Below are 22791 nucleotides of genomic sequence, written 5' to 3'. Positions count from 1 at the left end.
ATATGAATTTTTTTTTTGACCAATGCATTACATCGACACTAACCCAGCGCCGTCAATTAAACAAAACAAAATGAATGGGCTGCCGATGTACGAGTTTTATGGGCCGTAAATTTAAAAAAAAAAAAAAAAAAAAAAAATATGAGATGTATCGGCCCAAAAAGCACGTCGGCCCACCGGGCAGGTATGCCAGATTACCAATCCAGCCCTGGCTGGAAGAGAAACCACCGCCTCCGTCTGAATCCCAATCAAATAGACGATATCTTTACTAATAAACCACCGATTTGAGCTTTAAACAACTACATTCTCGCCTGAAAAAATCTTAAAACTACAATTCGTGACACAATAACAGCAGTATTTTTATATTACGCGGGTTTTCTCCTCTGCTATTGGCGCTTGCTGGTTGGTGCGAGATGCATTCTGGGATATCTGGCTGTCTCAAGTCCGCACAACTCTGCACATATTATGTGTGTCCCTAATCAAACACACATGATTCAACTCATCAGCTCATCAGTAGAGACTCCAACACCTGAAATGTTTGTCAGATTAGAGAGACATTGTTGGGGAAACACTGATCTAGAGTTTCATGACTGAACTCCATATATATATTTTTAGCTGTGTGTATTTGTGTGTAAATGTGTATGTCAGTATATGTAATGTTACTGTGCTTCGGCCATGTAAAGCCGTTCTTTAACCCTGTCAGTAAAGCTCTTTGACTCTGATGAGTCTGAGGTGAGTCTGTATCTCGTCCTGATCTCTCTTCGGTCTCGTCGTGAGCTCACAGTCTACAGCAGCTTTTGCATTCAGAGGGTGTTTTATATGATCAGCACATGCTTCACTCTGCATGTGTTTATAGCTCTATGAACTGAACATGACATGATCAAGAGCTCTTCTTCATCAACCAACAAACATGACTTTCAGCATCATCTTCCTCTTGACTCTGCCAGTGTTTAGTCCAGGTTTGAAGAATGATTTATGATTGTATTTTCAAACACTGATAACACTATATCATTACAATCAACATCAATCTTGTGTTTATGAAGAGAATGAGTCAGTTTTTCAATATGATCATCATGTTTTAGATGTAATATATGATCCCTGTCAATCAAACTGAACAGACTGCATTCAGTCACTTAAATTATTTGTACTATATTTTTATTTTTTAAAATACCATCACCTTCTTTTGCAGAAGTGAAACTGTTGTGTTCCAGTCCAGATCATGTAACCAATCAGAGAGTGAGACTGAAAAGGCCATTTGCATTGTCAGGGTGGAGTGATTGTGATCTCTCAGAATAGAGCAGCTCTGTCTCCAGAGACCATGTTCAAACCCCAAGAGCTTTATTTGACATTTACTGCTACATCAACCTTCTGAAAAGCACCTGCATCTTCATCTGTTAGTTGAATGATGTTGTCAGACACAAAGTGAACTTGTTGAGAAGCTTTATTGAATGTTGCAGCAAACACAGCAGATTGAAAGATCACACACACACACACACACACACACACACACACACACACACACACACACACACACACACACACACACACACACACACACACTGTTTCAGTATTGAGTTGTAAATCACTACAGCTGCAGCACTAGACTCATGTGAATCCTGCCTGACACAGGACACTCAGATACGGCTCATCTTCAGGAGAGAAACATCAGCACTCAGAGCTCTTGTGGAACGAGACCTCATGAGGAGCTCCATCATGTGTTACTCTGCAGACGTACAGCTCTCCCTTTTCCCAGCGTGCTTTGCTGAGGGTCAGGACGCTACTGCGGCTGTAGCGGCCGTCCTGCTGGCTCTCTGCGCTGGTCAGAACCCCCTCGGTGACCTCTGACCCGTCCAGTGTCCAGCTCACCAGCGCCCCCTGTGGAGAGTAAGAGCTGAGCAGGCAGAGCAGTGCGGCTGATTCTCCAGAGATCTGCAGAGAAGAGGGCGGCAGCAGAGACACTGAGGGCTTCACTGTGGGACCAGCTGCAGGAGACAAACACAACACATTCACAAACACACACACAACACACTGCACTGCACATTCACAGCATTTCAACAGGACTGAAGCAGCAGACATGAGGAATGCAGGAAAAATCACCAGCATCTGATCCTTCATGTCCTTCAGCTTCACTACAGTGAATATATATATATATATACAATATACAAATTACACAATCACTATATGCATTTATATAAAACCCCATTAATCAGACTAAACGTTGTAACTTTTTTTTAAATTCTAACAGTTTTTATATCCCGCAATAAAGTGATTTTATTTACTTAAGTGAGATATTTCAAACACATATATTGTGCTTATGAACTACAGAAAGTAGCAACATTTACATTCTGATGTCAAATCTCTTTTTTACATGTATGATTTCTACAATAAAAGATGAACTAAATATGAACTCAGTGTAGAAATAAATGAAGGGAAAACAAACATGTAATAAACTGAATAAACTCATAGTGAGACACATTATGGAAATATGTTTAGACCTTTCTTTTTTTTTTTGAGAAATAATGCAGTTCTTCTGAATGTTTAAACATGACAATATCATTGTTTTAGATTAAATAATTCTACAACAATATTAGTAAAACCTTTCCTAAAGGCTTTATATATATTGCATTATAAAAGTATTTTTAATGCATTAATTTAAGCCTTGTTAAACACATTATAATGCATGTATGATCTCATCAATAATTGTAGCCGCAGTTTTAACACATTATAATATTATATATTCATTGTTACACCTTCAAAAATGTATAATACACTAAAACACACGATAAACAACTAATTTCGGACGAAACAAGGAATTTGATAATATTACAATTTAAAGTTAGGTTACAGTTAAAATATAAAAAGCATTAAATTCTGCATTATTGATACCTTTATAATGCATTATACATAAAGGCTTCAAGTAAAGTTTGCCACAATATCTAATAATCATTTTTATTATAAAATGTTGTTCTTGTTTCAATTGTGAAACACTTTCTGAAATCTAAATTGTATTTATTTTTTAAATAGGTAATTAAAAAGACTTACATTTGATCACCAGTTTAGTTCCTCCACCGAATGTGTACCACAGTGATACAATCTAATGAAACACTCGTACAAAAACCTCTATTCCACTCGAGTGAACACACACTCCAGCAGAGAGAGAGAAACAACACTTCAACACACTGATATTAGAAGATCCTCAGCTCTTCTCAACACTCACTCATTCAGATTTGACTAAATGCTTTCTGATATAACACTGTTTAAAGAAATATATGTGATGAGCTGTGACCTCTGAGGTGACCTTTGACCTCTTTGATCATGGATGATGTTGTGGAGTTTCTCATAATGATGCTTCTGTTCTTCATATGCAGATCAATCATCATGATTGACAGAAAAACCTGCAGCTTCACACTTCAATCTTCAGTGAGAATCTGTTCAAATAATGACTTTATTGAATATTAGAGCCAACGTCAATAGAAAGTGTGACAATGAAGATATAAAAGGTGTTTTGCATGTTCTACACAGTCAAGCATGTTTTCATATTCAAGGTCTGTTATAAAAGTATCTGGACTGGTTATGAATCTCCACACAAGATCATGAAACGTGAACAAGCTCTAATATGTGTCCATCTTTAACAGCCTGTTTCTTCTCCATCTGATGATTTCAGACACACATGAGGCTTCATGATAGATGGAGTGACACCATGAACTCTGATTAGAGATTCACAATCAGTCCTGATACTTTCTGAACACACTCATGATTCATGATCTTACTTTAGTGATGGCGCTTCATCTAGTGGAAGTGTAGCAGTGATGATGGTCACATGACTGAATATGGACACAGAGATGGACGTTCATCTGCACATCCTCAGTGTCTCAGGAGTCACAATAAACATACTAAATAAAGTCATGATTGTGTAACTCTAGTGTATATGAGTTTGTTCTCAGCACAAGCTGTTGTAAATCCTGCCCACTTCTTTGCATTGTCAGCACATGCTTCAGTGCTCTGAGAGTGTTTATAGTGCTGTGAGTTTAACACTTCATGACTGAGAGCAGAACACACACACTCTTCATCATCACACAAGACTAAACTACAACAATGAACACAATCAACATCTTCATCTGGACCATTGCACTGTTTATTCAAGGTTTGTGTTATACCGTTTTTATAATGATTATTAATTATCTTAAAATTTGAAATATATATTTTTATCATATACTGTACATCTTCATGTATACTGTATTAATACTTTTTGTTTGTGTTTTCTTTCAGAGTGTAGAGGACAGATCACTGTAACTCAGAGTCCATCAATATCATCAGTTCAACCAGGAGAAGAAGTCAGAATAAACTGTAAAACCAGCAGTGATGTGTATGTGTGGAGTGTTTATCATTATTTAGCCTGGTACTCACAGAAACCTGGAGAAGCTCCTAAACTCCTGATTTATAGAGCAACAACCCGTAATACTGGAACTCCATCTAGATTCAGTGGCAGTGGATCTGGCAGTGATTTTACTCTGACCATCAGTGGAGTCCAGACTGAAGATACAGGAGATTATTACTGTCAGAGTTTACACTATCCAAACAGTAAACATGTGTTCACACAGTGATAAAGAGTCGTACAAAAACCTCTGTCAGTCAGACGTCACAGTGACTGCACTGATACAGCTGAGAGAAACTGCAGCTGCTGATGGAGGATCACAAACTACACAATATCAAACCTTTCACACACTTTATTCATTTATTATGATGTAAGAAAACACATATAATATAATATACCTTACTAAACTGGACAAAAATGTGGAGTAAATGTGAGTGGAGCTTGTTCTTGTAAAGCCTCTACAATGTAATAATTGCACTTGGATGCTTCACCACTAGAGGAATTTATTATGATGTAAGTAAACATGTAACATGTAATATAATATTCCTTACTAACTTAAACTGGGTGAGTGGTGGTTGACCCTGCAAAAATTTCCACTACAATATTATCTATACAACTTAATGGAGTTTATTCAAAATAACTGAGTTTAGTTGGATTAACAGTGTTGTTCATCATTATGCACACTGTATATAATGAATCGCTATATAAAGTCAGATGTCAGAACTGAACACTGAGAGTCACAGTCTGAACACAAGCGCTACTCTTCAGCACAAACCACAACGTTCAGTAACAGAGACAACTCTAATGTCCAACAGAACTGAACATTAAACATTAACATAAACTGCCAACATCTTTCCCCGTGTGCTCTACGATCTACTTCAGGCTTATGATGCTAAACGCAGCCCTGGGCAGTGGATCTGGACATCCCAGCATGCTTTGCAAGGGACTTCATTAGGAGAGTCAATTAAGGTATTAAGTGTTAATTTATGTGTTTTACAGTGTAAACTACCGACATCTTTCTAAGCATAACTCAACATAATTCAGTTTGTTACAAAACCATATAAGGCAATAACTGAAGGGCCAGTTTCTTTGTTCACACAATTTCTCTGCGCCGGTCTGTCAGAAAAAAATTAAGCACAACATAAATAATGGGCCGCAGATGTACGAGTTTTATGGGCCGTTTAGAAAAAAAAAGGAAAAAAAGTGTGAGATGTGTCGGCCTAAAAAGCACATCAGCCCAGCAGGAAAATGCCCGTCTGCCAGATGTTCAGTCGCTCCTGGATGGACATTTAGAGGAGTTTCTGTTACTGAATGCTGTGGTTAACATTGTACTGAAGAGTAGCACTGTCAATTGTGATTTTCACTTTGCTGCAACTTAATGTGTTTAATAACCTCAAATCACAATTTCTCATTGAAGCAAAATTCACCGATCAACAAAGAGCAGGTGTTAGTGATGGAGAAATGAAGCTTCGTGAAGCACTGAGACTTTCCCTCAACTGTATCGTAGAATAGTTCATTACTCGAAGCTTTTCAACACACTGCACAATAACAACATCTTGTGGTTAAAAGGTGGAAAATCTGCAGACGACCCAGACATTTTCATTGTTTCAAATAATAATTTTATAGATTAACTCGAATGTGTAGTTTACGTTGATTTGTTTGAATGAATATCGGTTTTCTCTTTAACATCTGCCGACGCTCCCGTCTGGGCTCCCGTAGTTCTGAACGGCTCAGCGTTTGCCATAGAGAGATACACAAACAACATGGCAGATAAACAAGACCGCAGCAGCACAAACACACGAGCCAACAACATTTACAAACTGAATCCTGCAGGGCTGACAACTCTCACGTGAGACTCACGCTATTGTCACTTTTTACACGCTCTCACGCCACACAATCATTTTCTCACGCAGAGAAAAATCACGAAGCAAAGAGGACACTGACACCGACAGACAACACAGAGGAGGTTACTATTGATATGAAACAGATTCTCAGCTCTCAGATTCTGTCAATTTAATCACAAAATTCAAACAATAAACACGGTTTTGGCGCTTGTAAATGTGACGTGACAGATCTCAGTTCAAGCGGCACGTGAACCGATCATCTGTTACTCTTCACTACCAGTTAATAGTAAATAAACACGAATATAGGTCATTTGAAAGATACAGTTCAACTATCAATTTAATTCCTCCTTGATGAAAAAAAGTATTGATCCATTTTATTTATTTCCCCCAAAAAATAAAAATTCTTACTGACCCCAAAGTTTTGAACGGTAGTGTTTAATGTTAGAAAAGATTATTTTTCAGATAAATGCTGTTCTTTTGAACTTTCTATTTGTAGCAGAATGGAGATATAACAGGCAGTCAGCAGACTACGCCACGATGGGACTTACACCCAAAGAATTAGCCATTTTGTTCTAACCAGGCACTCAAGTTCGTTGATGGATCAGCCAGAGACAGTGGTCCAGTACAAAAATAGAGTCTTTATTTTCACACTTACACTCAGTCGACACACACACAATATTCACTATACTCTATTCGTAACGCACATACACCCCCAAGAGAGGAGGGAAATCGGGCAGAATCTTACCAGTGGGAGGCTAGTAGCTCGAGCAATGAGCATCCATGAAAAACACCCCAATCACACGTGTCGAGGTTTACACACACACCGCAAGGGAAATGACCACACTTGGTAAACACGCAGCCACAGCACACACCAAGGGACCCACCACCGCAAGCGGCACTGCTCCCACTGGCAGTTCTCAGCACCTGGACAAAAGGACAGACTTTAAACAAAGCTACACACAAAAATTGCAATAAACGGATGTCTGATAGACCACCCGTTCTAAAGCCCAAAAGTGGTACTAGGGTTAGCAATATTACAAAAACTCAGTTACACAATAAATCAAAATGAACAAAACAAAATAAACCATAAACAGAATGACAAAAAAATCCCACACTGAGGAAGCAACTTCAAGGTCTCCCGTCAATGTGAAAAAATAAAAAGAATCAAAACAATCACAACAAATAGGTCCATCACTTTGGATATCGACAGCAGGAAAAATACAAACATTCAAAAGAAATACACACTACAAACAACTTAACCGATGCAAGTTGCTCGTTTAACTTGAACTAACCGCGGGACCTGTGATATTGGTCCCGTGGGAAAAGGCAGCCGGATACAACGAAGAATCCGTGAGCTGGCGTCACGTGAAAAACATACTTAAAGCAAAGCAGCAGATGTTCGGCGTAGATGTAGCCAACCAGCGGCCGTACCCCCGGTTAATAGCACTCCCTGAAATACACGTGATGTCTATTTACAACCGTATCCCACATCAACTATTCAACTGTTACACAGTATAGCAACCTACCTATAATTTAATAGCGTTGAGTCACGGCCCCAAGCTCTGCTTACTGCCAGCAGGGCCAACACTCAGCTGGTGAAAGGGCTGCTACAACACCGGGGATTCTACAGCAAGAAAATTACTATAAGCCCAAGTTATAAAGTCAATCGAGTGGACAGAGAAATGAAGCCAATCATACCTGCGGCGCTATGATAGAATGGACGACCAAGGCCGACCTCAGAACGCTAGGCCGGGAAACAAGGCAAGTCGCGAGCCGGTGACGTCACTCGTCAAAAGAAAAGTCCCAGTTTATAAAGGGGCTTGACCATTGCGATTGGCTCACAGCACAGCAAATTAAATACCACTTGGGGAGGCATGAGCCAAACAGCTGCATCCTGCTACATATTCATCAAAGAATCCTGAAATAAAAATGTAAATAACTGTTTTCAACATTGATGATAATCAAAAATGTTTCTTGAGCATCAAATCATCATATTATACTGATTTCTGAAGGATCATGTGACACTGAAGACTGGAGTAATGATGCTGAAAATTCAGCTTTGATCACAGGAATAAATTACACTTTACTATATATTCACATAGAAAAGCTGTTTTACATTGAAATAATATTTCACAATATTACTGGGTTTGTTTTGTATTTTTAATCAAATAAAAGCAGCCTTTGTGAGCATAAGTGACTTCTTTTAAAAACATTAAAAATCATACCGACCCCAAACTTTTGAACGGCAGTGTGTGTGTGTGTGTGTGTGTGTGTGTATATATATATATATATGTGTGTGTGTGTGTGTGTGTGTGTGTGTGTGTGTGTGTGTGTGTGTGTGTGTGTGTGTGTGTGTGTGTGTGTGTGTGTGTGTGTGTGTGTGTGTGTGTGTGTGTGTGTGTGTGTGTGTGTGTGTGTGTGTGTGTGAGTGAAAAATCTAAAATGTATTCCCAGAATCGTGCAGCCCTATAGTTTGTCTTGATATCAACATGTTTACAGCTGTTTATTTATTTTTTAGAAAGGGACCAGATGCCACTGGATGAGTCCTGCTGACTTCAACATTCACATGAGTCTCTGTACATAAACATGGTAAAATGAAAAGTCAAACACCTTGGACATGACAGGTATGTAGGCTACTATGTTTCAGGAATGGCACAAAGGTGTATGACTGTTTAAGTCTTTTTCTTTAGATCAGTGTGTTTACTAATGTGATTTTTGTCCTTTGATGTGTATCTTTGGATTATGTTGTGTTGTAAATAAATCCAGACAATCTAAAAGACATTCTTTTTTAAATTTCTCCTCATTCTTTGTGCAAGGCTTCTCATAATGATCGGGCCTGATAGCACCTGATAGGGCCATTAGGGGAGGGTCTTTGTCTTTCTCAGGTGTAAAATGCATTCATATTAATGAGAGATCCTCGCATAAAGCTTTCTCACACAAAACACGTCATACAAATTTTAAATCAATATATTGTCTTATCTAAATGAGTATGCAGGATGATTTTCACATAGTTTTGGAGCAAATATTCTAGGCTACGTGATACAATTTTCAAAAGTCTTGTGAAGAAATAATCACTATGGGTTTTATGACCTTATTTCAGTGACATTTGTTTTTTGTTTTTACACAAACCACGCATAAACATTATTATCTTAAAACTCCAAACTTTTACATACATGCTGCTGACATATTACTGTAGCAGAGTTTGTGCTGAATACAATGTAATAAGACTTTAGCCATGAAAATGTCACAAGTAACAGAAATAAGCACAAATGTCAGAGCATGTCAGAACACCTCCAGGACCCAGAAAACACCTCAGACCTCTGAGGGTTAAGGCCCAGCAGGGCTAAAGAAGACATGCTGGGTAAAAATGTATTTGACCGCACCGAACAGGACAACAAGCTGGCACCATCAATTGAGGATGAGGTTTTCTTGAACATAATGGATAAAGAAGTCTACAGAAATGATTCACACAGTTGGGTCGCTCCACTACCATTCAGGCAGCCCAGAGAACGGTTGCCTAGCAACCGCAGCCAAGCACTCAAACAATTTGAATCACTTCAACGCACCTTGAGGAGAAAGCCGGAGATGGAACAACAATATGTGGCATTCATGGGTAAACTGCTGGAAAATGATCGCGCTGAGGTGGCACCAGGATTAGGGGAAGACGAAGAGTGTTGGTACTTACCAAGCTTTGCAGTATTTCACCCACAAAAACCAGGTCAAATCAGGGTGGTGTTTGACTTGAGTGCCCAACACTCGGGAATCTCCTTAAATAATGTGCTATTGACTGGCCCTGATCTTAAAAATTCCCTTCTGGGAGTACTCATGCGGTTCCGAAAGGAAAAGGTGGCTGTTATGGCAGACATGCAGCAGATGTTTTACTGCTTCCTCGTAGAAGAAAAACACAGGAACAATTTGAGATTTTTATGGTTCAAGAACAATGATGTGGCAAGTGAAGTCGTAGACTACAGGATGAAGGTCCATGTGTTCGGGAATAGCCCTTCGCCAGCAGTGGCAATATATGGGCTTAGAAGAACTGTCAGAAAGGGTGCGCAAAGATATGGAAAAGACACCGTCAACTTTGTCGAGCGTCACTTTTATGTCGATGACGGTCTTTGTTCTGTCCCAACTGATGCTGAAGCCATTGACTTGCTGCACAGGACTCAGGCTTCATTGGCTGAGTCCAACCTCAGGCTCCACAAGTTTGCATCGAATAGTCCGGCTGTCTTAGCAGCCTTCCCAAGAGAGGACTGGGTGGCAGTTGGAAAAGAGGTAGACCTCTGTGGGAAGGAGTCACCCATCAACGCAGCTTAGGCCTCCTGTGGGAGGTAGCTCGGGACACATTCACCTTCTCTGTGTCAGCTGATGTAAAACCGTTTACCCGTCGTGGAGTTCTCTCCATGGTGAACAGTGTTTTTGATCCCTTGGTTTTTTTGGCTCCGGTCGTAATCCAAGGAAGAGCCTTTCTCAGAGAGTTGAATTCGGAGGTTTCAGAGTGGGACACTCCATTACCTGAAGAGAAATTAGGCAAGTGGGAGGCTTGGCGACATTCACTTCAAGAGTTGAAGCACTTCCATATATCAAGGATGTACACAGGCATCTCTCTAACCAAGGCCGAACGGGTGGAACTCTGTGTGTTCTGTGATGCTTCTACTATGGCCATTGGGGCTGTAGCCTATTTGAAGATCATCCAAGAAGACACTGTTGACATTGGATTTGTCATGGGGAAGTCTAAACTTGCTCCTCAATCAGAGTCAACCATACCGAGACTTGAGTTATGTGCTGCGGTTTTGGCTGTGGAAGTGGCCGAACTGATTCAGGATGAACTGGACTTGAAGCTAGATTCCATTAAGTTTTACACGGATAGCAAAGTGGTCCTTGGATACATTTACAACCAATCCAGACGGTTTTATGTAAATGTCCACAATCGAGTCCAGCGTATTCGCCAGACCTCAAATCCTGAACAGTGGCACTATGTACGCACAGAGGACAATCCGGCTGATATTGCATCAAGGTCTGTTCCAGCATCACGTCTCACACAAACAATGTGGTTCAGTGGACCTACCTTTCTGCGCAAGCTTTCCATTCAACCAGAGCCTATTCAGTCATTCAGTTTAGTCTCACCAGAATTGGATGCAGAGATTCGTCCAGATGTGAAGAGTTATTCCTTATATTCCTTAATATTGTGAAAATAAATAATTAAAAAAAATAAGCAAGTACATTTGTTAAGTATTCACGTATAAATGTGAAGTAATGAGGGTGTTTTCTCTCACACAGGATAGCAACACTACAAAAACATCGTCTTTTACAATATTATGCATTGTTGTATAGTAAACTACTCAACAGTAAAGTACTTTAAATATAAAACCCTTCAACATATTCAGAATTAAAATGCAACATACACATAGCGCAGCAGTACTATTAATGCAACAACATCATATCTAAAAACCCTGACAACGAGGGTTTTTTATGCATAATACATAATACATACTAAATAAAAGTAGTTTATTAAAACTCTTTTGTTCCCTTTCGTTGTCACTCCGAGTTACGTCGGATGACGACGAATGGGGTTTCGCTTAGAAAGCCTATCAACTTCGAGTATTACAAAACGAGCCAATGGCAAAGAAATGCCATGGGTCTGCGGAATTTGCATGGCGTAACTCCGCCCCACCTCGTGGGTATAAAAGGAGGAAGCCGGCAGTAAGCAGATATGTTTTCGCTTCGGAGCCAAGTGTATTCTTCTCTCCACAAGCCATCTCTGAATTGTCAGCTTTACAAACGAGTACCTCGAGTGTTGGTGTGACGGCGATCTACGGCGAGAGCGTGCTTCCTGCTGATCTGTTGCAGTGGTCTGCCAGTCGGTGCGTTTCTCCCCGGGTGCTTCAACACTTGAGTTTTCTCTCACTAAAAGAGCTTACACGTGGCACGTCTTTTTAAAGACGGCTCGCCCGTGCATTTCTGGTTGCAGCGGACTGGTATCGGACTCTGATGGGCACGAGCGCTGTCTAGTGTGTTTGGGCTTTGATCATGCTTGAACAGCGCTCGTGGGTGACTCATGTTCTCGCTGGGAACGTGATCATCGCGTCATATATAGGTCGAGACTCGGTGAACTCGCAAGAGTGAGAGTCCCCTCATCCACCCCCCGATCTTCGGCTGGTGGCCAGGGTGACCTGAGGGTTACGGTCTGGATCTAGGCGCCGACTATGTGTCCGTGTCCCCAGCCCCCCTCTTCAATGACGGTGCCCGCTAGTGAACTGCTGATTCCCGCGAGTCTACCCTCTGGTGGCCCGCGTGTTTCAGTTGAAGCTACAGAGGAAGATGCCATGTCTGTTGCAGCATCACTAGGTGGGTTTGAGTCTTCTGGAAGTGAGGGCTCGTCACAGCTGCCACCTTCCGGTGTGCATACGGCTGTGCCTGAGTCTGATCCGGAGATGACGACCATGCTTTCCTGGGACGATGGGTTTTGGGTAAGGCCGCCGACCCTCGTCCACGGCAAACCCCAATACCTCTCTTCCCGGACGTGCATGATGAGATCTCGAAGTCCAAGAAGACCCCCTTGTCTTCTCGGGACCGCTCGCTGATCTCATCCGCCTTTCCTCCCCTCGATGGGGCCGCTGCCCATGGGTACACTGGGGTTCCCCCGGCTGAACGCTCTGTTGCGATGCTATGTGTCCTCAGAGTGCTTCTTCTCGGCGCAATCCTAAGCACCCGCCCGTGGCCTGTAGTTTTTCGTCTACGCTTGTGGCGAGATCCTATAGCACCACGGGACTGGCAGCCGCCTCACTGCATGCCATGGTCATTCTGCTGGTCCACCTGACCCAGATGCTCATGGACCTGCACGAGGGCGGGACTGACCCAGGGCTCTTCACTGAGCTGCGCGCCGCCACTGACCTTGCTCTCTGAGCGACGAAAGTGGCCGTACGCTCCCTGGGTCAGGTGATGCTCACCAGTCTGTGGCTGAACCTGTCTGATGTGCTGGATGTCGCGCGGACCCGTCTGTCCGACATTCCCATATCCCAGGTCGGCCTCTTCGGCGGTGCGGTTGAGGGCTTGCCCAACAGCTCTCAGCCGCCCATGAGCAGAGTGAGGTTGATTCTGTCCCGACGGCCCCGCCGTCCGCTCAAATCCCTCGTCTGCCCACCGCCGAAGGCGCCCTCCCGCGGCTCCCACCCCGCCCGTTCACGGGCCGGCTCTGGGGGCCGCGGGCGGACGCCACAGCCCTCTCCAGCCCCGCCCCCCGCTACACGCCGGGTTAAGCGGCGCTCGTGAGACGGGCACCTCGGCGATGGAGCAGACTGAGGTTGATTCTGTCCCGACGGCCCCGCTGTCCGCTCAGATCCCTCCGTCTGCCCACTGCCGAGGGCGCCCCCCCGCGGCTCCCACCCCGCCCGTTCACCCGGGTCGGCTCTGGAGGCCGCGGTCGGACGCCACAGTCCTCTCCAGCCCCGCACCCCGCTACACGCCGGGTTAAGCGGCGCTCTTGAGTTGGGCTCCTCAGAGATGGGACTCAGTTCTTTCCAGGAGTTGGTAGCAGGACCGCTCCTTTCCCCGGGGAGGGCCGGGGAAGAATCCTTATTCTCCAAAGAGCTGATTCTCCCGTCTCTGAGCACAGAGTTCTCGGACGTCACAGAGCGCCGCCCACAAGCCGTGCTCTCCTCGTCCCCCTCTGTCCCAGAGGTGGTTGACATGGCGTGCCGTCCACGGACCGCTTCGCCGCTGTCCCCCTCTGTCGCCAGACCCCTGGCAGAGCAGGCCCCCGCGGGACGACCAGCCTGGTCCTCCCCTGGCCCCCTCTGCCAGGGCGCGGTTGCTAACTGTGCCCCCTCTCCGGGCCGCTATGCCGTCCACATCTGGGCCAGTTACTCCGCTTCGCTGCCCCTCCGGGGGGACGCCTGTGGCTCGCATGATCCCGTTGGTTCAGTTCCTGGGAGCCTGGCTAGAGCTTCCCCGTCTGTCCCACTGGATCGTGCGTACCGTCAGGCTCGGCTATGCGATTCAGTTCGCACGGTCTCCTCCCCGCTTCAGGGGAGTCCGCTCCACTTTGGTTGGTGGCAATGCCCCTATCATGAGAGCAGAGATTGCCACCCTGCTGGCGAAGGGTGCAATCGAGACTGTCCCTCCAGCCGAGATGAGGTCCGGCTTCTACAGCCCCTACTTCATTGTCCCCAAGAAGACCGGTGGGTTACGGCCAATCCTGGACTTGCGCGTGCTGTACCGCTCCCTTCACCGGATGCCGTTCAAGATGCTCACCGCCAAACGCGTTTTCGAATGCATACGGCCCCAGGATTGGTTTGCAGCGATCGACCTGAAGGACGCCTACTTTCATGTCTCCATTCTTCCTCGACACAGACCGTTCCTCCGGTTTGCTTTCGAGGGGCAGGCATACCAGTACGCGGTTCTCCCCTTCGGGCTAGCCCTGTCTCCTCGCATCTTCATGAAGGTCGTCGAGGCGGCCCTTGTTCCCCTTCGAGAACAAGGGGTTCGCATCCTGAGTTATATCGACGACTGGCTGATCCTAGCTCACTCTCGAGATCAGGTTTGCGAACACAGGGACCTAGTGCTTCGGCACCTAGCCCGTCTGGGCCTTCGGGTCAACTGGGAGAAGAGCAAACTTTGCCCCGTGCAGAGGATCTCTTTTCTCGGTATGGACATCGACTCGGTCGCCATGTCCGCGCAGCTTACGAGCGAGCGCGCGCAGTCACTGCTGACTTGCCTAAGACAATTCGAGGGCAAGAGTGCGGTTCCACTGAAACTTTTTCAGAGGCTCCTGGGGCATATGGCATCTGCAGCCGCGGTCACGCCGCTCGGATTGCTTCATATGAGACCGCTTCAGCTTTGGCTTCGCGACCGAGTCCCGAGGTGGGCATGGCAACACGGCACGTTCCGAGTACCAGTTACTCCGACCTGCAGTCAGTTCTTCACCCCGTGGGCGAACCTCGGTTTTCTCAGGGCCGGTGTCCCCCTGGCACGAGCTTCCCGGCATGTTGTTGTCTCAACAGATGCCTCCACCACGGGCTGGGGCGCCATGTGCAATGGACATGCTGCTGCGGGCTCCTGGACAGGACCCCAGCGGCTGTGGCATGTCAATTGCCTCGAGTTGTTGGCAGTACGCCTTGCCCTGCACCGCTTCCGGGCGTTGCTCAGGGGTCAACACGTACTAGTCCGTTCAGACAATACCGCCACTGTGGCGTACATCAACCATCAAGGTGGTCTACGCTCCCGCCGTATGTCACAACTCGCTCGCCACCTCCTCCTATGGAGTCAGAAGCATCTGAGGTCGCTTCGAGCCATCTTCATTCCCGGAGCGCTGAACTGTGCAGCCGACGAGCTCTCACGGCTTCAGCCCCTCCCTGGAGAATGGCGACTCCATCCCCAGTCGGTTCAGCTGATTTGGGACCAGTTCGGGGACGCGCAGATAGATCTGTTTGCCTCTCACGACTCGACCCATTGCGCCCAGTTCTATTCCCTGACCGAGGGCACGCTCGGCACGGATGCTCTGGCGCACAGCTGGCCGCAGGGCCGCAAGTATGCGTTTCCCCCAGTGAGCCTTCTTGCGCACACTTTGCGCAAGGTCAGGGAGGACGAGGAGCAGGTCATTCTGGTTGCCCCTTACTGGCGACCGGACCTGGTTCCCCGAACTAGTACTCCTCGCGATAGCACCTCCCTGGCCGATCCCTCTGAGGAAGTACCTTCTTTCTCAGGGACGGGGCACCCTATGGCACCCTCGTCCCGATCTTTGGAACCTCCACGTGTGGCTCCTGGATGGGACGAGGCAGGTTTGAGTACCCTACCACCAGCGGTGGTGGCTACCATCACTTCCGCTAGAGCGTCGTCCACGAGACACGTCTATGCGTTGAAGTGGAACCTCTTCGTCAACTGGTGCTCTTCTCACCGAGGAGACCCCCGGAGATGCTCGATCAGTGTTGTGCTTTCCTTCCTTCAACAGGGGCTGGAGCGAAGGCTGTCTCCCTCCACCCTGAAGGTCTATGTTGCCGCCATTGCCGCACATCATGACCTCATCGAAGGTAAGTCGGTGGGGAAGCACGACCTGGTCATCAGGTTCCTGAGAGGAGCGAGGAGACTAAATCCTCCTCGTCCTCCTCTCGTTCCCTCTTGGGACCTCTCAGTGGTTCTAACTGCCCTGAAGAGTGCTCCCTTTGAGCCCATGCAATCAGTCGAGCTTAAGTTCCTGTCTATGAAGACAGCGCTCCTGGTTGCACTGGCCTCCATCAAGAGGGTTGGGGACCTGCACGCATTCTCCGTTGACGAAGCGTGCCTGGAATTTGGGCCGGCTTCCTCTCACGTGATCCTGAGACCCCGGCCTGGATATGTGCCCAAGGTTCCTACCACTCCCTTTCGGGACCAGGTGGTGAACCTGCAAGCGCTGCCCTCGGAGGAGGCAGACCCAGCCTTGGCACTGCTCTGTCCAGTACGTGCTCTCCGCGCCTATGTTGACAGAACGCAGTGTTTCAGGACCTCAGACCAGCTCTTTGTCTGTTATGGTGGGAAGCTGAAGGGAAAGGCTCTCTCCAAGCAAAGGTTGTCTCACTGGATAGTGGACACCATTGCTTTGGCTTACCAGCAGCAAGATCGACCGTGCCCCCTTGGTGTGACTGCCCACTCCACCCGGAGTGTGGCGTCCTCTTGGGCTCTAGCGCATGGCGCCTCGCTAACAGACATCTGCAGAGCTGCAGGCTGGGCGACACCTAACACATTCGCCAGATTCTATAATCTCCGAGTGGAGCCTGTGTCCTCTCGTGTACTCGCTTCAACCAGCTAGTACCGGACCCGCTCAGGTGTCTTCGCTTGCTCGCCATTCCACTCCACGGACTGGATACGTGCGATACTTTCCTCAGGTGAGCTTCTCCGAAAGCCCTGAGCTCCTCCAGCACTCCTGACGTCGGCGCCAGTGTCTATTGCCTGTGCGTCGGCTAGGTGCCTCCCGTGTGCATGGTCCCTCCTCTGAGCGACCCCCACATGTGTATTTCCACTGTAAGCCTCTCTGAGCGTGTGTCTTTCCCTTGGCAAGCCACCTTGCCACCCCTGGGGTTGAAATATTCCACCTGCGGCTGGACACCTCAGTGTTTTCCATATGCTTCCTTCGGGTCATATGTGTATTCTCTAAGTCCCCCCCCCCCCTCCGGGCTGGCATTAATTGCATACTTCCCCTAAGTTTGGGATATGCTTCCCAGTGTACCATGGTATTCCTGTGATAAATGGAGTCCTTTGTCCAGGCTGACAGGGATCTCGATTTACGCAGGGCACTGGAAGACAGCTGAGAAGGTGGCGTGATTAGACTGGTAACCCCATTCGTCGTCATCCGACGTAACTCGGAGTGACAACGAAAGGGAACGTCTACGGTTACGTATGTAACCCTCGTTCCCTGAGTAGGGAACGGAGACGTTACGTCTGCCTGCCACTTTCCGCTGTACCGCGGGGATCGCCTGAGCTCAGTCTTGGCTCCTCAGCGAAGAAACATATCTGCTTACTGCCGGCTTCCTCCTTTTATACCCACGAGGTGGGGCGGAGTTACGCCATGCAAATTCCGCAGACCCATGGCATTTCTTTGCCATTGGCTCGTTTTGTAATACTCGAAGTTGATAGGCTTTCTAAGCGAAACCCCATTCGTCGTCATCCGACGTAACGTCTCCGTTCCCTACTCAGGGAACGAGGGTTACATACGTAACCGTAGACGTTTCTTTCCCTAAATCAGACCAGACCCCTGTACTGCAGGATCAACCTGAGCGTGCCAGTTCTGGACAGTTTTTTTAATGATTTGGACACACGACCTGATTTTCGGCTGAGCAGGGAGGCTCTGAGAGTGCTGCTGGGCCTGTTGAGGACTGAACGCCAACACGGATGGGGTTCCACAATAGAGACCCTGGTATTTCTTTTCTGGCTTGCGTGTGGCACATCATACAGGGTTGTCTCCAGAGTGTTTGACATGCCTCGTTCCACTGTCCACCGCATTGTCCACCGGGTCGCTGAGGAGGTGGTGGCCATTCGCCACCAAGTCATTCATTTCCCCAACACCCCAGAAGACCTGGAGGCAGTTTGCCGTGGGTTTGCAGGGCTGGCCAGACACCGAGCTTTCTTGAAAGCTGCAGGAGCAATCGACGGCTGCCATGTCCGCATCAAGCCTCCAAGCGGCCCTGATGGTCAGTGCTACAGGAACAGGAAACTGTTCCCGTCTATCATCCTGCAGGCTGTTTGTGACCATCAGGGCCGCTTCATTGACACCTACGTGGGCTGGCCCGGGTCAGTGCATGATGCACGAGTGCTCCGGTACAGCCCACTGTACAGGAGGTCAGTGTACCCTCCTCCAGGGCACTTCATCCTTGCAGACGGAGGGTACCCATGTCTCCAACACCCGCTCCCCCTCATCACTCCCTACAAGAGGCCAGTACGAGGTGTGGGAGCCCAGCGCTTTAATCTTCATCATTCCAGGGCACGCTCCATTATAGAGCGTGCTTTTGGGATGATGAAGACCAGGTTCCGATCCATCTTCCTGAAAGCGCTGGAGGTGCACCACACTTTTGTACCTCATGTAAGTGAATTGAAAATACATTTGCAAAAAACATAAAAATAATGAACATCTTTTTTCCAGACCATATCATTTCTTGTTTTGTTTTTTCAATTCAGGTCATCACAGCCTGTGCCATCCTCCACAACATCTGTCTTGGGGTTGGTGACATCATGGCCCCGGAGGATGAGCACGAGGAGGATGATGCAGAGGATGAGGGGGAGCATGTTTTGGAGACAGTCAGCGGTGCTCCCTGGCGTGACCGGCTGACTGCAGAGGTGTCTGCCCTGGAGGAGGTTCCCATCGACCACGACTACTTGTAACAGGCAAGTCTGAGAACTGTAAAGCTATAATGGCCAAGACCACAAATGAATGTCCATAGAATGGGTTTACATGTTGAAATATTTTACGCTTTGAATTGAGGACGCAAGTTAATTAATTTTATTCTTCCCTCTTTTTAAAATTATCTCAGTGAGATGGCAGCCGTCGATTTAATCAGCCCTGCAAACCTATTGAGACAACTTAGTGGATAGTGGAAACATGCACTCAAACACTCTGGACTGGAGCCCATCCCAGATGATGTCCCACCAGCAGGAGGCTTTACCAGGGTCTCTATTGTGGAGCCCATCCCAGGCCAGCAGCACCATCAGGGTCTACCTGTTCAGCTAAAAGCGTACATTTTGTTGTTTTTGTTTTTCCAATCTGTTTTATGTACTGTTAATTTGAATTATTTTTCTATCGTTGTAAATATTTGTAAAAAGTACTTGAAATAATTTTCATTTTACATGCTAAAAAAAACATGTATACAAGTCAACAATGTCCAGAATAATTATTGTTTTATTTCCAAATGTAAATAAATAAAACAATTCGCATTACAAAAATAAACAATGAATAAAAATTGCCTTGCCTCATTTACAAATAACTTAAATTAGTGACAAAATAACTTAAATCAGTGACAAAAAACATAAATACAAAAACTTAATTATATATATTTTTTTCAATCATTCTCTCAAGTAAAGTAAACAGTCTGTTCATTCGATCCCTGCTCTCTTGTGCTCTCCTCTCCTCTGTTTCCCTTTGAAACCTCATGTCCTCCCTCATTAGCTCAATGAGCTCGTCGCTGCCTCTTCTCCTGTTGGCTGGGGCTCTGGCTGCTGGGTCTGGGACTGCTGGGGCTGCGGCTGCTGGGTCTGGGACTGCTGGGGCTGGGACTGCTGGGGCTGGGACTGCTGGGGCTGGGACTGCTGGGGCTCTGGCTGCTGGGGCTGCGGCTGCTGGGGCTGGTTCTTTATCCTGGTCAGCCACCGCTGAACTTGGCCCAGGTTTGTCCTCAGGGATGGAGGCAATTAGGATAGGGGGGTTGTTGGAAGGCCTCTGTCCCAAGACCTCATCCATGTGGACAAACCAGGGCCAAGTTGCAGCAGTGGATTTCCCGCTCACCCCCTCACCTGTCCCAGGACACTTGCAATCCTAAGGCAGAGCAAATACACCATGCCTGTTGTTAACAAGAAGAACACCACAATACATTTCAGCAAAGATGTGTCAATTAACTTGCTTACTTTGTATTTTTTTTTAAGTTGTCCCATTTTCTTTTGGCCTGCAAGGGAGTGACCTTCCCTTGCAGGTCCATTTTCTCCAGAATTCTCCTAAAAAAAAAAAAGGAGAAAAAGGTTAGGGTTAGGACTTTACGAAAAATATTAAGACAGGGGTGCAATCTTAACATTAGAGAAATCACACAGCAGTACATGCATACAAAATACCAGAAATTATATTCCTGGATCCTCAAGTTTGCTTAAAATGTTTGTTGAAAAAAACACTAAGTGAAAGACTATTGCCTTAACTAGTTCTTGTCTCATTGCTGTGGGCTTTGTACAGGGTGAGGGCTAATTTTTGTATACAAGAGGCAGCTAGTGGAAATATTACAAATGGTTAATGATTTTATCTCCAAGCCACAGTGGCCGAGTTTTTGGCCCCTGTAAACAAGTGGTCATTTTCGGCCCGTAATTTTATAAATGCAGCCGTTTGCTCCTTGGTCCCTGAAACAAAAAGTATTATAACAGGTTTTGCCTCATAAATGAAGCTGCAGTTTTTTAGTTTAAGTTCAGGTTTTTTTAAGAAACATCCCTGGGTTTTAACACTTGTTTTGCTAGCTATTTTGGGTAAATTAAATAATGTATTGCGGACACCGCTATGTTTATCTACCACATTTCAGCTGGATTTGTGCTGCTGTTTTATTTACTTCAATATACCCTCCTACTTGAAATTCACTGCATAAAAGTTTATTAATATTGTGTCTTGTTTCTAGTTCAAACATCTAAAAATTCTTAAATCAAGAAGCATTTAGCCTACTAGACAAATAAAACATTTCTTGCTTTGGGGGAAAATAACTTAAAATTAAGTGAGTTTTTGCTTAAAACAATAACATAATTTGCTAATGGGTTAAGATAAATAATCTTAAATCAAACAGAAAACAAGATTATTTTACTTACACCATTTGGCAGATTATTTTGCTTATTTTAAGCAAAAGCTCACTTAATTTAGTTTTTCCCCCCCAAAACAATACAATAACTTTTGCTTGTCTAGTAGCCTAAAAGCTTTTTTTTAAATGTATAATATAAACAAGACCAAAAAACTAAGCAAGAAAAGCATTTTGTACTTTAGTATTTGCTTCATTTAACTCAGGGCTTGATCCATATTTATGCCTTTAACAATTGTTTCGCTAGTTATTTTAATAAATTAATTCACAATACTTACATTTATAACTGAATTCCTCGGTCACCACACAACTAACACCTGCCATTCTCTAAATAAATGGCAATGAATAAACTCGAATAAACTCGCGTGAGTCGCGTCGTCACCGGCGCGCTATGAATTCTGGGGAAGCGTAGGCCGCGAAGTGTCCATTTTTGTACACTTCGTTTGTCCGAGAAACGAAGGGCGAATTTGGGGTCGCATTTGAATGACATACTAAACTTAGTCGCGCCGCGGTGACGCAATTGGCCTTCCAAGCGTGCAGAGTTTGAATTGGGACAGTCTTCTTAGCACTGCTGTGACGCAATCTGCTTTAGAATGCGGCCTTCGAAGGGCGCAGTGTTTGAATTGGGACAGCCTTCGTCGCGCCGCTGTGACGCAATCGGCCTTCAAATCCGGCCAATCGGCCTTCAAATGCGGCCTTCGGAGGACGCAGCCTTCACATTGGGACACAGCTTATGTGTGTACATTTAATCCATCTGTTGCACTAGAGGCAATGTCGTAAGTACAAAATTCATTGTTATGTTAATAAGTTAATGTTACATTACCGTTTAAAAAGGAAAGACTACACATAGTTACAATGTTTATTTACATGTATATTCAGGTATATTTCATTTGACAAGATTTATGTTAAAGTCAAGTCAAGTCAAGTCAATTTATTTATAGAGCACAACATAAACACAACATTAGTTGATCCAAAGTGCTTAAAACAGTCAAACTTTATTCCTTTGTTAAAGTTTTCACTCTGTCATGTAAGATGATGTTGAAAGCTACAGTAAACAGCAAGAAATCGCTCACTACGACTTGTCATCATTTTGCATTAGAGTTAGCTGGTTGTATAGCTACAGTTGCTACACTGCAGTGAGGACAACACACACACAATGTTAAAGTTTAACCTACTTTGCTTAAATTTGATGCAATAATAGAAGCCCACATTTGTTTCAGTTCTAAATTTGTACTTTAATTGCGGCAGATTACGCAATAGTGAGAGTAAACTGACACTTTTCAAAGTCTGTAATTGTAGCGCCTCTTGGCAGTAAAAGGCAGCAAATACACCCCAATTTTACTGCCGCGGGAACGGCGGTGGTACAAGTATTATTCTGGTTGAGTACCAACTGTTTAAACCGCATTAACCCGATCGCGTGTTTAGTGTTCATGTAAACACTACATTCAGAACAGCAAAAGTTGTGCAAGTAAACGTAGCCACTGTAGGCAATATTCCAGGGAACACTGATTTAGAGTTTCATGATTGAACTCCATATATATATATATATATTTTACCTGTGTGTATTTGTGTGTAA

General features: G+C 45.4%; 1 long non-coding RNA gene and 2 gene segments (V, D, J or C); 2 read left to right on the top strand and 1 right to left on the bottom strand.

Annotated features, from left to right (window-relative positions):
- LOC143752587 (immunoglobulin kappa variable 3-15-like) overlaps positions 1-22791 on the top strand; it is a 251047-nt gene that overhangs the window by 213804 nt on the left and 14452 nt on the right.
- Positions 1421-3932, bottom strand: LOC143752417 (uncharacterized). The gene is made up of 3 exons (XR_013207390.1): positions 3768-3932; positions 3040-3425; positions 1421-1979 (listed from the first exon to the last, which is right to left on the bottom strand). It is a non-coding gene; the product is annotated as an uncharacterized LOC143752417 (long non-coding RNA).
- On the top strand, positions 3968-4753 carry LOC143752401 (immunoglobulin kappa variable 3-15-like). The segment is given in 2 exon segments: positions 3968-4141; positions 4267-4753. Coding segments are annotated over 2 exon segments (384 nt in total).

The sequence above is a fragment of the Siphateles boraxobius genome, unplaced genomic scaffold (assembly GCF_051911475.1).
Source record: "Siphateles boraxobius isolate OS27281-9 unplaced genomic scaffold, OSU_SipBor_1 102, whole genome shotgun sequence".
NCBI classification, from domain to species: domain Eukaryota; kingdom Metazoa; phylum Chordata; class Actinopteri; order Cypriniformes; family Leuciscidae; genus Siphateles; species Siphateles boraxobius.
Note: the sequence above shows the minus strand (reverse complement) of the source record. Positions and strands in the feature narration are given on the sequence as shown.